The 19,594-nt window shown below is 32.4% G+C and overlaps 1 protein-coding gene across 1 annotated transcript; it reads right to left on the reverse strand.

Annotated features, from left to right (window-relative positions):
* Positions 1-17,914: 17,914 nt before the first annotated feature.
* LOC100819236 (probable purine permease 11) lies at positions 17,915-18,520 on the reverse strand. Its single transcript, XM_014769531.1, has one exon. It carries the CDS (start codon positions 18,518-18,520, stop codon positions 17,915-17,917), a length of 606 nt encoding a protein of 201 aa, XP_014625017.1.
* Between the last annotated feature and the right edge of the window lie 1,074 nt (positions 18,521-19,594).

Raw genomic sequence — 19,594 nt, forward strand, 5'->3', positions numbered from 1 at the left:
TTTTTTTTTTTTTTGTGAATCCTTTTTTGAATTAGAACTTAAGAGACAGCTTGTTTGTGTAACTTTTAAATAATAAAATATTTTAATTGTTTAAACCTTCACCCGTTTTATATTATTTTTCATCACCCGGCATTAACTCTTCGGATCCTCATGCATTATTTCACCTTATTTTCTTTTAATTTCGACCGTCATGAATAGTTAAATGTTTCTTCAACATACTTTTTTTTTTTACAAATCCTTTATTTTTAATCTTTTGAATTAGAACTTCACAGTCGGCACTCAGCTAGAATGTGTAATTTTTAAATAATAATAAAATTTATTTACCATCATCCATTTTATATTATTTTTCATCACACTCATCGACTTTTCTGTGTATGCTTGTGCATTAATTGTTTCACATTTCTTTTTTCTTTTTTAATTTCAGCCACATGAAAAGCTAAAGCCTTAATTGTATTTTTTATTCTAATATTTTAATTTTTGATGAATTTTATCTCTAATAAGTTAATTTAAAGTATTTTATTTTTAATTTTTAAGAAATTTATGAATTTTATCCTCCCATTTTACATTTAACATAATTGCATCTTTTTTTTATTTACAAAATTTGCAACCAATTTTTTAATTATTTTTGATGAATTTTTCCTCTATTTTTTTTGGCACATTTTACCCCCAACCTTTGTACTTATTAATGGATAAATGAAGAAGAAGAAAAAAATTCACAAATTTCTTAACAGTTAGGAATAAAATATATTAAATTAATTTATTGGAGGTAAAATTCGTTAAAACTTAAAAAGTTAAGTGTTAAAAATGCAACTAAGCCAAAGCTAATTGTAAACTTTATTGGTTAACACTCAAATAAATTTTTCAATAGTATTCAATTGTGTAAATTTTTATACGATAAATTACGTTTTTCATCTTTAACTTTTTGACATTAATGATTTTGGTTCCTAAACTTTTCATTGACCATCAATGTTGGCGGACTTTTTTTAGTCCAACGTTCTAGTCATTTCTATCTATTTTGGATGTTATGTGATTATGTGATGTTCATTTTATTAGCATTATTTTGTTATGTTTGTTTTCTAGTGGTTAAAAATTGTCAAAAATTATGAAATTTTATTTTGTTAAACAAACGTGGCTTTGTGAAATTTCGAAAGCTTCATCACTTTTTAAATCTTAAATTGCATTTTGTGTAAAGCTCATATAACAACCCAACCGATCAAATTTTTTACTAATAGTGTGTTTGGTTTGTTGGCAACACGAATTCCAAGATCATTTAGTGGAGAAATCTGTGAGAGGAAACTTCAAAATGAACGTATGTTGAGAGCTTTGGAATGATAAACCAAACACACTAACTGATCAAATTTACTTACAAGTTACAACTCAAACAATGAAAATTTATTTTTGACTCATCAAATTACTTACGAATCAACCAATGAAAACCGTTTATTTATAGGCACAAGACACAACACATGACCTCGATTAGCGAGGAGTCACACTCATTGCAAAACGATACGTGTGAAGACACATGCAACCCTTCACCCAATGAGAAAATCTCGCAAATCATGGTGCCACAGGTGGCATTCCAGGGAGGGGGCATTCAATGCAGCTTCCCACACAAGCTTTCAAAATGAAACACTTTGTCGCTTCAAATACTGAACAAACGTCGACTGACGAGGGTGAGCAAACAAAGATTTCAGTGCAGTTATGCATCGATTTTATAAAGCTTTTAGTCTCTTCATCATGCTACACACTCGAGATTGAGGAGTTATGTAACCTTGGATCGATGATGTGTCATTTATATAAAGTTTTTAGTCTCTTTGTGCTACACACTTAAGACTAAGGCATTGTGTACTCTTCCATTGGTGATGTGTCAATCATATAAACCATTTATTCTCTTCATTTTATACACTCAATGTTGAAATTTTAGGGGATCTTTATAAAATAACAATAACCACCAGGAACACATTACGTTAGATTATTAAGAAGAGTTTTAGGAATACTTGAATCCATAATGATTGATAAAACAAATGCAGTGAAATATGAATTCGTAGGTGATTTCTGATTTATGCGCTCTTCTTAGGATCTGTTACGAAATGTTGTAGAGTAACGGATAACCGTCTAATAGCATAACCGGTGACTTTATGGTTATTCCTCAATTGGAGCCTCTTTATTCCTTAATAGGATCTTCGTAATTCTTCTGATTGGGAGAATAGAAACTATGTATGACGTCTCGATATATTGCGAACCATAACTTTGTTACAGTGTGTTAACCTAATAGGGTTTTCATTATTTCTTAATGGATCAACACTAACATCTGTTTATTTAAGTCAATATCATCTAATTTAGTTGTATAACAGACTCACTTAATTTGATCACATAAAATAAAACTCATCAATGATAAATAACTAATATAATTGTCTTATAATATTAGCTCACATTAATTATTGAAATAGGTTGTGTACTCTTTGGTCGGTGATGTGTCGATCTTATATAGTCTATGTATGATAAGTAAATTTATTGACTTTTATGATAATTATGTTAAAAACTATGTTGAGGATAATTTCTAATTGATTAACAGTGAAAAAAATCACTAATTATGAATATAGGTTGACACCTCATTCCAACAACATGATAATCTAGCAACATAATAAAAATAAAATAATAAAATAAACATATATATATATATATATATATATAGGATTATCAATACCCTAAATAATAAAAGATAAAAATGAGAAAATCCTATTTTATGTAAAGTAAAAGTAAAAATAATAAAATCTTACCTTATGAATGGAAGAAGAGAAAATAAAATAATAAAATCTTACATAAAATAGAAAATATTAATAAAAAAATATAATATATGTTCAATAACAACAAAAATTTTAAGTTAGAAGCTAAAAACTATTATTTCAAGCATTAAAAAAATACTAGAAATTTCTAGAAAAAAAACTTGATTGTCATCAATTAAACAATCTTTCAACTAATAAATAAAGTTAAAATTTAACTAAAACATCTTGTCAAATATAACTTGAATAATAATATTTATAAGTACTATCAATATATTTAAGTTAGAAAAAAAAACTTTTTAATTCCTATATTTTTGGTCACACATGGACACGTCATAGTCTTGTTAGTTTGACATTAATAAATTTGGTCTTTAAACTTTAAAAACATGTGTATTTAGTTTATTGTAACTTTACAAAATATAATAAATTTTTAGAGAGGATAGACTAGTCCACATAACTTTTTAGTGTTTAATTACAATGTTGGTCCTCCAAGTAATGCATTTGTGTGATTTTAGTCTTTTGAGATTTTGATTGAGTCATATACATATGATAAATTTGTAATTTTTGTCTCCAAATCCAATTACACTAATTGGGTATTTTTTTTCCCGTATCACAATTGTACCATTTTATTCTCTCAGACACGTCAATCAATGTCATGTCAACCAATTTAAATTGATTTTGAGGTACCTAATTGGTGCAATTGAACCTTTTTTTAAGCTCAATAAAAGGAATATATATATATATATATATATATATAAAAGCACAAGAGATGCCATTACAATGCAATCCCTCTCACCCGTACGAAAGTAAGGATGACTGCCATAATAGTGTAGAAGAATAGTACTTTTCCTCAAATTAGAGTGAGAAAAAATTTCAAATCATGCTCCAAATCGTATAGAAAATAAAAAGATAGTAGAAAGACATGCATTTCAAATAATATTGCATGCTATGGAAACCGTGCAAATATCTTAAATTGATTTTCAAATGACACATTAATCGTTTGAATAATTGTAATTTTTTTAGTAACAGACGATCAAAATAATTATAGACCTTTAATGTGTTAATTATTATATTCTTTAGTATTAAAATGAATAAGTCAAGCTTTTCTCCAAACTGCTAATTAATCCTATATTAATGTGTCAAGTAGTGAGATTTTTTAATCTGTCAAAAAAAATTGAGATAATATTTAAGATCAAATTTTGTTGTCAAAATCTAAGATCAAATTAAAAATGTAATAAACTGCAGTTTAGGGCTGGAATTTTTTAAGATAAAATCTTGTTGTCATTCATGGAAAATACAAAAGATAATTATTTAAATAAATATTTTATCCAATCAAAATAATTATTTTATTAATAAATACAATACATTATTTATTATTTTAAAACAAAATATATGATAAGTTATTTTGTAATAAAATATTATTTAAATACATAAGAATTTATTTCATAATTCGTATGCTTAGTTATTAATTAAAATAAAATAGTATGAATTATTTAAATTTATCCACATATTTATAAAATCATTAATTTTAATAATTCAAATTATTATAGCATCTTCCGTTCAAAAAACACTATTATAACATCTAAATTATTTAATAAATTATTGCTTTTAAGAAAATATTTGTCCAATGATAAATTTTAAAATTATTATAAGTTTAGGTTAGAGTGAATTAGATCAATGATTAACATAAAATTAAAATTTCAATCTGACAATTCTGAAATATTTAAATAAATTTTATATATATCAACGATGATGATTATAAAATTAAAGTTTTCATCCGGAGATTCGAAGTTATTCAGGTAAACTTTACATAAGATAAGATGTAGATAGATTTGATTTAACCCGTTACTCACCCGATTTTTATATTATTTTTTACCATAGTCATTGCCTGTTCGTTTCGATGCAGTATTACCTATTTTTATTATATATATAGAAAAACACTTATGGCCTGCCTGAAATGTTATTGAATTTGAATATGTCTGCATCTATTTTTTTATTAAATATTCGTACACATATACTTTTTTAGTTTTTTGGCGTCCATTGTATAAATAAAATATAAATTTTCAAGATCTGCATATCTCCATAATTTTGTTATCAATCAGAATTTTCGAGCTACATAGTCGATTTAACCAATGGACAATAAAATGTTGATAACTAAATATTTATTATAAAATTTAAAACTAGACAAGGATAATTACAGAAAAATGTTACCTTATTTTTAAGCTTAATTGCATATTTTACCAATAAGTTATTATTATTTACAAATTTTATTACTCAAATTTTTTTCACACATTTTACTGATATATTAAATGTGTAATGAATGATCAATGTGTCCCTAAAGAATGATATCATTTTGTTACATTGATGATAAAATATGTAAAAATTAAATATATATATATATATATAATATGAAAAAATTGAAAAAACAAGATAGTAAAATGTGGGTAAAAACTTGGAAAGTAAACTTCATCAAATAATGATAGTTAAGTGATAAAATGTATAAATTAGTTTGATTTTTATTTGTTTTCTATTTCAAAACTTGCATAGGAATTACTAAAAACGTATTTTTTACTGTTTTTTTTATTTAAGTTTTGAAATAAGATAATAGATTTAAAATCACATATGAAACAAAATAAAAGACTTTAATTATCATACAAATTTCGTATAATGTTTTTACATTGGTCAATTTAAAGTTATCCTAAATGTATCCTTTGAAAAACTTATTATAAAAACTAACAATCATATCCTATCTAATTTTTTTTATGTCAGGATATTTTAATTAAATTCAAAATAAAAAATATTTTAAATATTTTTTCGAATTACAGAAGCCATTATTCTTTCCATTTAAACTATACCCTTTACACAAAGAACAAAAATTAAATTATGATGGTGGGATACTAACAAATAAATTCAAGAGCGACATCATCCTTATTCAATCTCTAGTTTTTTATATGTAGAAATAATAAATAAAAAAATGCCTAGGATTTACAATAATTTACCTACTTAACTAAACAAGGTTACTAAACAAGGTTGTCAAACTCGCGATTCTATATAAACTCATAAAGGTCTCATAAACTCGACTCGTAAAATCGACTGATAAACTTGTAAGAGTTTACTCAATATAAAAAATATATTAATATTCTTATATATAAAATCATATATAACTAGATATTTTTTACATCCTTAATCCAACAAAAGAAATCATTAACCACTATGGAGGAGTTGATTAATAAAACACAACTCTCTCCCCAAAATAATCCCAACGTCATCACGTCGGTTTGGCGGCTCCTCAACAGAATCTCATCCTTGCACCCTACTGCTGTCATTCTGCTTCCACAAACAAGGTTCGCGATCATCACAGATATCAACCACATGATACAAAATTGTAAGGGTGAGTTCATTATAAAAAGAATCAATGTTAAATCCAAATAATCACAATTAGCAAGAAAACATAAGCAAACATCATGAACTTACACAACATTCAACAATTATTCATCATACACATCATCCATCCATGAATCCAATCAAGACTTCTCAGAATGATGCATGCACCTGACCTCAACTCTCAGATGCAATGCGATACGTACCGTATCCAATACCAAGGAAATAGCCCTAAGCGTGTCTACATGACACCTCATTTAGGAAACCATGCAATATTTGTCGAGGTCACTCAGTCGTGCACTGTAACTTCCCCCCTAGGTGATCAACCTGGGGCCACAAGGAGTTCCCTACCAGGTGACACACCCCCTAGTATAAAGTACATACTGCCATAATTTATACTATTTCCCGTGTCATATGAGGTATGAAACATGGGCACCATCAAGTACAATAACCATAGATGAATTAAAGCTCCTAAGCATCCCTTCAGAAATGCTTGGATTCTTTAACCACTTTAGTTTCCCACACAAGGGACGTCCGACAAGGTCAATGCACCCCCTATGAACATACACTAAGTACAATGTATGAACGTGGCCAAAAGCAAGTGCCAAAGACCATGAACCAATTAAAGCGCCTAAGCATCCCCTCATAAATGCTTAGATTCTTTAACCACGCTTGTCCCCCACGAATGGGCCATCCGACAAGGTTAGTGCACTCCGCCCCCCACGAACATACACAACATCCACTTGTCAATGCATTTCCAACATCATCAACATTCCATTTCAATGACATCACCAATAACCACAACAACCTCATTCCATATTGACATAACCATAAATAATAACATCAATTCATGTTGACATGATCACCATTAACAACGTCATCTCAAATCAAAATCATCGTAAATATCAACATCACCACATATCAATTAAAGTCACCAATAGCAACATCAACAATGAGTCGTATTCTGCATATAAATATATTTTCCATGCTTGAGGTTCACACTCCCCAGGTCTTCAAACAACACAAGTTTAATAAACGATAATGTTATTCATCAACAATAGACATATCGCATCCTATTCGTTAAAAACATAGTTTTCTTGAAAGAAAATCAACATGCAACAGAGACAGACAAATATTCTCATAGTTAGGTTCCCTGGCCCTAACTATGGTGTCAAAACGGTAAATTCAATAATAACTCCCCTCACCTATCGTGAGCTCTCCGTCAATTCCTCTTTGCATCACTTAGAGGTCTCTCCCTCGTTCGTGCTTGTCGGTCCAACACAAGTCTCTATTATGCCAAAACGAAAGGAATTTAATATTGATTTCAAAAACAAGGTTAAAGGTAACATTCGGGGTCAAATACCTGTGTCAAAACATAAAGGGCTGAGGGCTGTTTCGGATTCTACAAATGGAAACATCATTTTGAAGTTCCGATCACACCAATGTGACCGGGGTTCAGTGAATGCCGCAAAAATAACCTCAAGGTTATAAAAAGATAACTTTTACAATGTCTCATTCTCTAAGGTTTTTCAAAGGAAATGTAAAAATACCCTATTACAGTACCCAACACATAAGAGACACTATGAGGAACTCAAACTAATTAGGAGAAGGCTTAGAAGTCAAGGTTACCTCAGAGAAACTTTGAAATAGAGGATTGAGGGATTTTCTCCATCGAATCTTCGAGGAGGATTCTGAGGATTCCGCTCCGATTAAAGTGTTCCTCTTGGTGTGGGGATCCAACGGTAAACAATGACGGCTTACAGCGGCCACCGATGGTCTTGGGTGATGAAAAATAAGGTTTTAGGGTTTGCGAGACGTTTTTGGGAGAAGAGGAGAGTGAAAATCGTTTTTTTCACGCTAAGGACGTATTTATAACTTGCAACTTTCGCTTAGCGGGCCTGTCGCGCTAAGCCGAAGTCCACTTCTTGTGTTTAGCACAAGAATTTAGGCTTAGCGCAACCCCCTCTACACTAGGGCTCGCTAAGCGCACCTTTGGGCCACTCAGCGCAATTCCCCTCGATTGGAATTGGGCTTAGCGCAATTACCCTCAGTTGGAATTGCACTTAGCGCACCATTCTCGCTTAGTAGGAGATCAAAAGTTATTGTTTCAAGATCCCAACGGTCAAACTGTAGAAACATATCTTAGGGATATCCAGACAAAATTTGAAGATGATTAATGGTTAACGAATCCGGTATCGCGATTTCATTTAACTAGGTTTTGTTAAAATCTAAAATCTCATACTTTCAACTTAACTCAACAAAACTCCACATAATTCAACATTCATATCACGAAATTCACACATGACTAGTTCAAGGCATAATTCAACTCATTCAAGTCTATCATATGGTCAAACAACATAATAAATACAATCAAACATCAATTTATAATTAATAACATTTCAGGGTGTTACATCCATCAATCCTCTAATTAAATCATATCCAATATCACCCCACCATCATCATCTTCATCTCCATTATCTTCAAACTCTTCCTCGTTTGAGAAGTGATCTTCAACATTGTCATTTAAAACCAAATTTTCAATATCAAATGCATATAAAGTTAGATCACTTAAACTTATTCCAACCAAGTCACTATTGCTTCCACTATCACTTTCACCTAGATGTTGTTCAACTTGGACATTGTCTTCATCAAAAATATCATTACTCTCTTTTTTTATCCACTCATCATTAGATTCGGTATTTTCAAATGGAAGATCGAATAACAATTTTTCTTATTTGTTTACTTTTCAACTTCAAGTTGTACATCACATAAATTATGTCATTCACCTTCTTTTGATGCAAGTGCTAACTTCTCTTTGTATGAACCTATAAATAACATAGAAAACTGAAGTTCATAACTTAATTCCAAGTTTGGTTCGATTCTACCGAGTTTGGTCCGATTCTATCGAGTTTACTCTGATTCTATTGAGTTTATTATCGATTCTACTTGATTTGTGATTCTACTCATGATTTAACTCGTGGAGGCACTATGAAATCATAAGCTCGTACGATTTTACGAGTTAAATTACGATTTTGATAACCATGCAACCAACAATAACACATGCACATGATCAACCAATCAAGTTAGACTCACTTAATTGTCCAACCTGAAGTTTAAACTTAATTCATATATATATATATATATATATATATATATATATATATATAATTTTACTTGTTGTCTATTAATTTCGAACATCAAATTTCTTCCTCTCCAATGAAACCTCAAGGCTATCATCACTTTTATCTTCCTTGGCCTTTGTGCCATCTAGGTAATATTGATACATATAAGACAAAAAGCCCCATATAGCTAACAAGAAGGCTATAACCTTAACCCCATTAATCTTGTCATGAAAGACCATGAAAGCAAGGAATGGAGTTATGGTCAATTCCAAGTTACCTATTACAATTGAGAACAATGAAGATACCTCAAAAATCAACCCCAACAAACCAATGTCAGCTATTTGCCATTCCACAGCAGTCCAAAGTAGACTCTTTGTAATGAGACCCTACCATTTTCAAATTCCTTCATCTCCATTTCCAGAGTTTTCCAATCTCCACTTACAAACAATCCCACTATGTTACTACAAGTAGCAATGATCGTAGGGTACAATTGCATGGCCAACAAAGTAGAAAAGGTAGGGTGTCATTATAACCTTGTCAAATTCTCTCTTTATAACCTTGTCAAAACATGTTAGAACAAAGGATGAAAGTTTGAAGAAAAAAAAGAAAGGAAAAAAAAAGAAAAAAAAGATTTAAGTCTCACATCGCTTAGGATAAACACTTGAATAGTGTTTCACTCCCTATATAGAGAGAGCTCATTTCTTCTTTTTTCCTTGCCCCAGTTGAGAAGCATTTCCTCAACTTTTCTTTCTCCCTCCCATATTTCAGCCGATGCATTTCCGGCAAACTTCTCCCTCTTTCTTTCTGTCGCTCTAAAATTTTGGTTGCCTTTAAGAGTGACTTTGTAAGTCATATTTTTCGGTTGCCTTTAAGAGTGACTTTGTAAGTCATATTTTTCGGTTGGCTTTAAGAGTGACTTTTTAAGTCACATTTTTCGATTGGCTATTAGAGTGACTTTTCAAGTCATATTTTCAGGTGGCTTTAGAGTGACTTTTCAAGTCATACAAGAGGGTGTAATTCTAGAAAAGGTTCCCTCAGTGCAGTGGGAATCTTATACAGTGATCTGGGCTGTTTTATCCTAGGGACGTCATGGTTGATAGTCTGCTTGCACAATTTTTGGCAGTGCCACGAAACGTCTTAAAGAAAGCGACATTGTTCGTGACTCAGTCAGTAATTTTTTCGATTTGCCATAAACTATTGTTACAACAATTTTAAGACGGTTTCAGTTCTGCTATGGCTACCATAGATATTACTGGCTCGAACAGCAATGACCTCAACAAACCTTTTAGGTTTGAAGGGTATCATTTCAAACGTTGGCAACAAAAGATGATGTTTTATTTAACTATGAGAAAAGTTGTCTATGTTTTGAACACTGATATTCCGGTGGTACTTGAGGATGCTGAGAAGGAAGTGAAGGATAAAATGACTATGGAATTAGCTCTCTGGAATAAAAATGATTACCTATGCAAGAATTTGATTCTGAATGGGTTAGCTGATGATCTCTATGATTATTATAGCCCATATAAGTCTGCCAAATTAGTTTGGCTGACTTTGGAAAAGAAATATGATACTGAGGAAGCTGGGACTAAAAAGTATGTTGTTAGCCGCTACCTCAAGTATCAAATGACTGATGATAAATCAGTAGAGTCTCAATCCCATGAGATACAAAAAATTGCTCATGATATCATATCATAGGGTATGACATTGGATGAGCAATTTCAGGTTGCTGTCATCATAGACAAACTGCCTCCTGGCTGGAAGGATTTCAAAAACCTTCTCAGACACAAGACCAAAGAATTCTCTTTGGAGTCTCTGATCACACGTCTGCGCATTGAGGAAGAGGCACGCAGACAAGATCAGAAAGATGAAGTGTTGGTTGTGTCTCACAACAACACTAAAAGGAAGAACACGTGCAGTTCTGAAGCCTATTGGCAAAAACTTTAAGAATCAGGACCGCAATGTGAGAAATACCTCCAACCGCAACAAGAACCCCTCAAGGGTCCAACATGCTAGACAACATCCACCTGCCAAGAATAACCCCAGTGAGCCATTCCTCTACTACAATTGTGGCAAACCGGGACATATGGCACGTAAATGCAGAAATCCTTCAATGACAGGTGCTCCCCAGGCTAACATGACTCAAGAGCCATACATAGCTGTGATAACAGAAATCAATATGATTGGAGGATTAGATGGATGGTGGGTAGACACTGGCGCCTCCCGCCATGTCTGCTATGATCGTGCTATGTTTAAAACATACACGAATGTTGAAAATAAGAAAGTGTTGTTGAGCGATTCCCACACCACTACCGTTGCTGGAACTGGAGATGTTGAACTGAAGTTTACCTCTGGAAAGACTTTGTTTCTCAAAGATGTGATGCATACTCCAGAGATGAGAAAGAATCTGGTTTCTGGTTTTCTTTTAAACAAGGCTGGGTTTACTCAGACCATAGGTGCAGATTTATTTACTTTGACCAAGAATGGGGTATTTGTAGGGAAAGGGTACGCCACTGATGGCATGTTCAAATTGAATCTTGATATTAATAAAGTTTCTCCTTCTGCTTACATGCTGTGTGATTTTAATATCTGGCATTCTAGACTTTGTCATATAAATAGTTGTTGCATATCTAATATGAGTAACTTAGGTTTTATTCCAAAGCTATCTTCAAATCACTTTGAAAAATGTGTTTTTTGCATTCAATCTAAAATAACTAAGAAATCACATAAATCAGTAGTTAAAGAATCTGAGCCATTGAATTTAATACATTCTGATATATGTGAATTTGATGGAACGTTGACCAGAAATGGAAAACGATATTTTATCACTTTTATTGATGACTGCTCTGATTATACATATGTATATCTTATGAAAAATAAAAGTGAAGCGCTTGACATGTTTAAGTTATTTGTAACAGAAATTGAAAATCAATTCAATAAGAAAATTAAGAAACTTCGAAGTGATAGAGGCACAAAGTATGATTCCAGTTTGTTTAATGAGTTTTATAATTTGCATGGAATCATACATGAAACGACTGCTCCATATTCACCTGAAATGAACGGTAAAGCTGAAAGAAAGAACAGAACTTTTACAAAATTAGTTGTAGCTACTATGTTGAGTTCTAGTGCAACATCTTTTTGGTGGGGCGAAATTTTGTTAATTGTTTGTTATGTGCTAAATAGAATCCCCAAATCAAAAAGCAAGACATCTCCCTATGAGATATTAAAGAAAAGATAACCAAATTTGTCTTATTTGAGAACTTGGGGATGTCTGGCCTATGTAAGGATCCCAAATCCTAAGAGGGTTAAACTTGCAAGTAGAGCCTATGAATGTGTGTTCATTGGTTATGTAATTAATAGCAAAGCGTATAGGTTTTATGACCTAAACGCAAAAGTGATCATAGAGTCAAATGATGCTGATTTTTATGAAAATAAATTTCCTTTTAAATTAAGGGATAGTGGGGGTACTTCATCCAATTATCTTCCTGCTATTAGTAGTGAAAATCTTGCACAACCAGAACCAGATATAGAGCCTCAAAGAGGTAAGAGAGCAAGAATTGCTAAAGATTATGGACCCGATTATATGGCTTATACATTAGAGGAGGATCCATCAAACCTCCAAGAAGCTTTGTCTTCTTTGGATGCTGACTTGTGGCAAGAAGCCATTAATGATGAGATGGATTCTTTAGAATCTAACAAGACATGGCATTTAGTAGACTTGCCTCCTGGTTGCAAACCAATTGGTTATAAATGAATCTTGAAAAAGAAACTAAAACCTGATGGTACTGTGGATAAATACAAGGCTCTCCTTGTAGCCAAGGGTTTTAGGCAAAGAGAGAATGTGGATTTCTTCGACACCTTTTCACCAGTCACTAGAATAACATCTATTCGGGTGCTAATATCTCTTGCTGCTATTCACAGTCTAGTGGTACACCAAATGGATGCTAAAACTGCTTTTTTAAATGGTGAATTGGAAGAGGAAATCTATATGGAACAACCTGAAGGGTTTGTGATTCATGGACAAGAAGATAAAGTCTGCAAGTTAGATAAATCTTTGTATGGCCTAAACCAAGCACCTAAGCAGTGGCATGAAAAGTTTGATAACTTAATAGTCTCGAATGGGTTTAAGGTGAATGAAAGTGACAAATGCATTAACTACAAATCTGTAAATAATATTTGCACTATCATATGTGTATATGTCGATGACCTTCTCATATTTGGTTCAAATATTCATGTAGTGAACAATGTGAAATCATTGTTGTGTAACAACTTTGATATGAAAGACCTCGGAGAAGCAAGTGTAATCCTTGGTATTAAGATTACTAGGTCAAAAGAGGGAATTTCTCTGGATCAATCTCACTACATTGAGAAGATCTTAAAGAAATATGACTACTTTGACTGTAAACCTGCTAGTACACCATATGATCCAAGTGTAAAACTGTTTAAGAACACTGGTGAAGGTATACGACAAACTGAGTACGCAAGTATCATTGGCAGCCTTAGGTATGCCACTGATTGTACTAGACCTGACATAGCCTATGTTGTGGGATTATTATGCAGGTTTACCAGTAGACCTAGTATGGAGCACTGACTCGCTATTGAAAGGGTAATGAGGTACCTTAAAAGAACCATAAACCTTGGATTACATTATAAAAGGTTTCCTGCTGTACTTGAAGGATACAACGATGCAGATTGGAACACTCTTTCAGATGATTCCAAAGCAACCATCGACTATATATTTAGCATAGCTGGTGGGGCTGTTTCTTGGAAGTCAAAGAAACAGACTATCTTAGCTCAGTCCACTATGGAATATGAGATGATAGTACTAGCAACTGCTAGTAAGGAAGCAAGTTGGCTAAGAAGCTTACTTGCAGAGATTCCTTTATGGGAAAGACCGATACCAGCTGTGTTGATCCATTGTGATAGTACCACGGCTATTGCAAAAATTGAGAACCGTTATTACAATGGTAAGAAACGACAGATACGTCGTAAGCACAACCCTGTTAGAGAATTACTCTCAACAGGAGCTGTTAGAGTGGATCACGTACGCACTGATGATAATTTAGCAGATCCTTTGACGAAAGGATTAGCTAGAGAGAAAGTCCATAACACTTCTAAAAGAATGGGACTATTGCCCTTACTGCGATGATCATTCATGATGGTAACCCGACCTAAATGACTGGAGATCCCAAGAACTAGGTTCAATGGGTAATAACAAGTTGTGAAGTGATATGAGATGAACATGCTGTTATAAGTGAAAGCAGCATGATTCCTGAAGTAACAAGAGGATGAGTTATGAAAAAAATTCATAATTCTTAATGAGATCTATGCTCTACATTGAGTGGAGTACCTAGGCTACAAGAGTACTCTTGATAGACTCACCTATGTGAATGTTGAAGTGGGGGCCGCTTCATATGAAATTTTGGGCAAAAATTTCTAGAGCATTCACTATATCGGGATAGACGTGCATGGCCTTTAACGCACAGGCTTTATAGAATACACCTATGAAAAGGTTGTGTGTGGTTTGATGTCGGAGATAGAGTTCAAGACTTCGAGTCACTCTAGTAAAATCTGAATCTTACTCATTATGCAAAGGTTCAAGTTGTATGACACCTTTGTTTATGCACAATTTTATGAAATCCTCGAAAATCTTCTTTTCAAATTTCAAGTGAGGGATTGTTAGAACAAATGATGAAAGTTTGAAAAAAAAAGAAAGGAAAAAAAAAAGAAAAAAAAGCTTCAAGTCCCACATCGCTCAGGATAAACACTTGAATAGTGTTTCACTCTCTATATATGGAGAGCTCATTTCTTCTTTTTTCCTTGCCCCAGTTGAGAAGCATTTCCTCAACTTTTCTTTCTCCCTCCCATGTTTTAGCTGATGCATTTTCGGCAAACTTCTCCCTCTTTCTTTCTGTCGCTCTAAAATTTTGGTTGCCTTTAAGAGTGACTTTGTAAGTCATATTTTTCGGTTGCCTTTAAGAGTGACTTTTTAAGTCACATTTTTCGGTTGGCTATTAGAGTGACTTTTCAAGTCATATTTTCGGGTGGCTTTAGAGTGACTTTTCAAGTCATACAAGAGGGTGTAATTCTAGAAAAGGTTCCCTCAGTGCAGTGAGAATCTTATACAGTGATCTGAGCTGTTTTATCCTGGAGACGTCGTGGTTGATAGTCTGCTTGCACAATTTTTGGTAGTGCCACGAAACGTCTTAAAGAAAGCGACATTGTCCGTGACTCAGCCAATAATTTTTTCGGTTTGCCATAAACTATTGTTACAACAAAACAAAACTACACAAGAGAGTGGTGCAAAGAAAACACGGCAGATGCAACAAGGGCACAAAAGAACCCAATTATTTGCTTTCCTTTTGGAAGGTGTTTTGTGTCCTCAGATTCAGTATTGAATGCAATTAGGGTAACTGACATGGTAATATAAGGACAACTATAGAGTTGAATATCAATGCAGTGAGCTTTTGGGAATTGATGAAGAAAGTGAACACTGCATTGAAGCCTAATTGGGATGCACATACTAGAGCATAAGTGGAAAGAGGAAGATATGAAAGTCCATAGGCATATATATCAAGTCCATCATTGCACACATTAAGCCCAAGACTAGGTACCAGGAAAATACAATGGAAAGTTTTGGTTTTGTTTCGAAGGAATCACTTTTTGTTAATTTGGTATGTGTTGGAGAGTAAAATATGAGTGGAAGTGGTACAGGGAATCCAACTGATTGAACAAATGCTACAACCCATTTGCTTTTACCACTTTTTTCAATGTATAACTTCCCCCAAAATAGTGGATGTACATTGGCCTGCAAGAAGGGTTGTGTAAAACGACACACGAAACCACCGTTTGTATTCTCTGATTCTTGGATGTTGAGGTTGCTGATCAGTATCAACAGTTATAGGCATGTTTGAGTTGTCGTCCAAGGGATGAAGCATAACAAGCTGGTCAAATGTAGAATAATTAAAGTTTAAACTTTAAGTACATCAATAAAAAAAATATTTATTTGTTTTTACTTTTTACAAAACAAAAAAGATCATATTTAAAAAAAACTCATTTATTAAAAAAATGTTTAATATATAATTCTATAATTTAAGATACAAACATTTTTCTTAGAATTTATTTCAAATGTCACTTGTTATTGGATCAATCCTGTGACATGTTTCAAGACTAATCTAATGGACAAATACAAAAGACGCACTCCATATCTAAACACAATTTTGAGGTTCGCACGCGGACGATTTACTCAAACATATATTACTTTGTTTGTGAACATAATGAGTTGTGCACTTTCTAGTCTTATGAGGAATACAAATAAGAAATTAGGATTACTTCTATTACTTTTCTGATATATAATTGATGCACAATTGAGACAAGAGATGTCGGAGACAATTTTATAACTTAGGAATTCGCCTTTGGATATCATTATTTGGGCCATTACATCATATTATTTAATCATTATTTAATCCTTTACTCTTAGATTAGTTTTTTATATTATTTTCACCATCCAATATTTCACCTATTTTTAATAACAAAACACTTTTGGACTTCATGAAAAGTTATTGAATCAGTGCCCAACTAATTTTAATTTTTTTATTATATATTCATGAACGTATACATTTATGGAAAACGCTAGATGACACAAATGATACCAATGGTTTTTAGTTTTTTTTGGTTCATAAATTATATTCATACGCCTCATGTTTTCCGTTAAACATTAACTTTAATTCTTTTTTATATGTAAGAATTAAACCTGATATAAGAAACTTATAACACATCATGTTTTATTTAATCAACTGATTTAAACTCATTATTAAAATTGTGTTATTTTAATTTTGTTAATAGGCAATGAAAAATATATTAATGAAGGTGCTAGGGGCCCAACCAGCAGTACATAAAAGTTTTTTTTTTTACCGAATAAGCCGTACATGAAAGTTAACGTACGTGCGCATCTCGGTTAATAACTATATATTTGCTTCCAACAATATAAATAAGAATTAACCAAGTGTAATCCACTAATATTGAGATATCCCCTTCGTAATTTCAACACCCTCATAATGAAATTTGTGTTATTCTATAAAAACAGCCACCTCATGTTTTCATGCAATTTGTTCAAAAATGTTTCATACTATATACCAGTTCTCTACATTTTTTACTGTCCATTGTATAAATCAAATAATGTACATTTGTGTAATTGTTTTATGCGTGTTAATGGTTATGCACTTACAGTAATCATAAGTTATCATATGAAAGTTTATTAATTTTTTTAATAATTATTTTAAAAATTATATCAATAATAATCTTTTATCGAATAACAGTATAAAATTTTTCACAGTAACAAAAACTAAGTTATCGTGGGATACCAATTACCAAGAAATATGCATTGCATAAACTTGAACAACAACATAACCCTTTCCCAAGCAAACTATAGTATAAATTCAATTAATTCCTAAATATAGAGTTCCATTATCTATTTTTTATTTTCGTGAATGGATGGAGAAACCCCAAACAAAGAACTAAGATCCGCGTTGAAACATGATAGACAATACATCAACCAAAACGACACTAGACAAAAAAAGACAAAACCAAACCAAAAACTTTGGTCCATTATTCTACTAATAATTCCATGCATCAAATTTCTCCATTTCCCATTGAAACCTTAATGCAATCACTTTTATCTTCCTTGGCCTTTCGGTCATCTAGATAATGTTGATAAATATAGGACAAAAAGGCCCATACAGCTAATATGAAGGCTATAATCTTAACCCCATAAATCTTGTCATGAAAGACAATGACAGCAAGGATAGGAGTTATGGTCAGTTCCAAATTGCTTATTACAACTGAGAACAATGAAGATACCTCAAAAATCAACCCCAACATAGAAACGCCGGCTATTTGCCATGCCACAGCAGTCCAAACCAAAGTCATTACATATGACACACTACCGCTTTCGAATTCCTTCATCTCCATTCCCATAGTTCTCCAATCTCCACTGAAAAACAACCCCACACTGCCAAAAACTGAAGCAACGAGCATTGGGTAAAAATTCATTCTTAACACAGTAGCAAAGGTTTTAGTCTTTATAACTTTCTCAAAACAACGCTGCACAAGAGAGTGATGGAGTGCAAACGTGGCAGATGAGACTATGGCACAGAGGATCCCAATTATTTGCTTCTCTTTGGGATGGTGCTTTGTGTCCTCAGATTCAGGGTTGAGTGCAATTAGGATAACTGACATGCTAAGACAGCTACAGAGTTTAATATGAGTGCAGTGAACTTTTGGGAATTGATGAAGAAAGTCAACACTGCAATGAAGCCCAATTGGGATGCACATAATAGTGCAAAAGTGGAAAGAGGAAGGTATAAAAGTCCACATGCATACATAAAGTCTATGGCTGCTAACAATAATCCAAAAACTAGGTACAAGAGAAATATAATGAGAAGTTTTGGTTTGGTTTCGGAGGTATCATTATTACTAGGATCGTTTGTTGATTTTGCATGTTTTGGACAGTAAAATAGGAGTGGAATTAGTATAGGGAATCCAGCTGATTGAACAAATGCTTCAATCCATTTGCTTTTACCACCTTTGTCAAAGTAAAACCTTCCCAAAAGAGTGGCTGAACATTGGCAAACGAGAAGAAGGATTGTATAAATGGACACACGCAACCACCGTATGTATTTCTCAAGTGTTGATGAATGTAGAGGTTGTTGTTGAGTAACAGTTATGTTTTCCTTCATGATTGTGTGCAATTTGTGTACTTTGGTTGTCTTCTGATGAGGAATACAAATAAGAAATTAAGATTAATTACTACTATATAGTTTCCCTCTGATGTAGAATTGTTCACAATTGAGATAAGATAGGGATATCCCAGAGACAAAACTAAGGAATGATTGGATTATTGAATGATTGTTTGGACACACGCAACCTTTTATTTAACCCTTCAGTGTCTCAAACCCGTTTTATTGTTTATATTTTATTTATTTTTCACCATAACCATCGACTCTTTTGTCTGTGATGCAGTATTTCATTTTATTAAAAAGAAACTTTCGGCCTTCATAAAAATTTATTAAATTTGAATTGGTTTACATCTAATTTTTATTTTATTTATTAAATATTCGTATATACGTATACTTTTTACCATAATAAAATTTTCAAAATGCTTACCTCCGCAATTTTTTTCTATTATTATTATTATTATCTTGTTGTATATTTGACAAAAGTGGTTTAAAGGCTAGTTTTTTTTTTAAACAATTTAAAGACTAGCTAAAAGCTAAAAATTGAACTGGAAATTGAAAAGTAGCTAGTTAAAAG

This window comes from Glycine max, chromosome 17, assembly GCF_000004515.6.
Source record: "Glycine max cultivar Williams 82 chromosome 17, Glycine_max_v4.0, whole genome shotgun sequence".
NCBI classification, from domain to species: domain Eukaryota; kingdom Viridiplantae; phylum Streptophyta; class Magnoliopsida; order Fabales; family Fabaceae; genus Glycine; species Glycine max.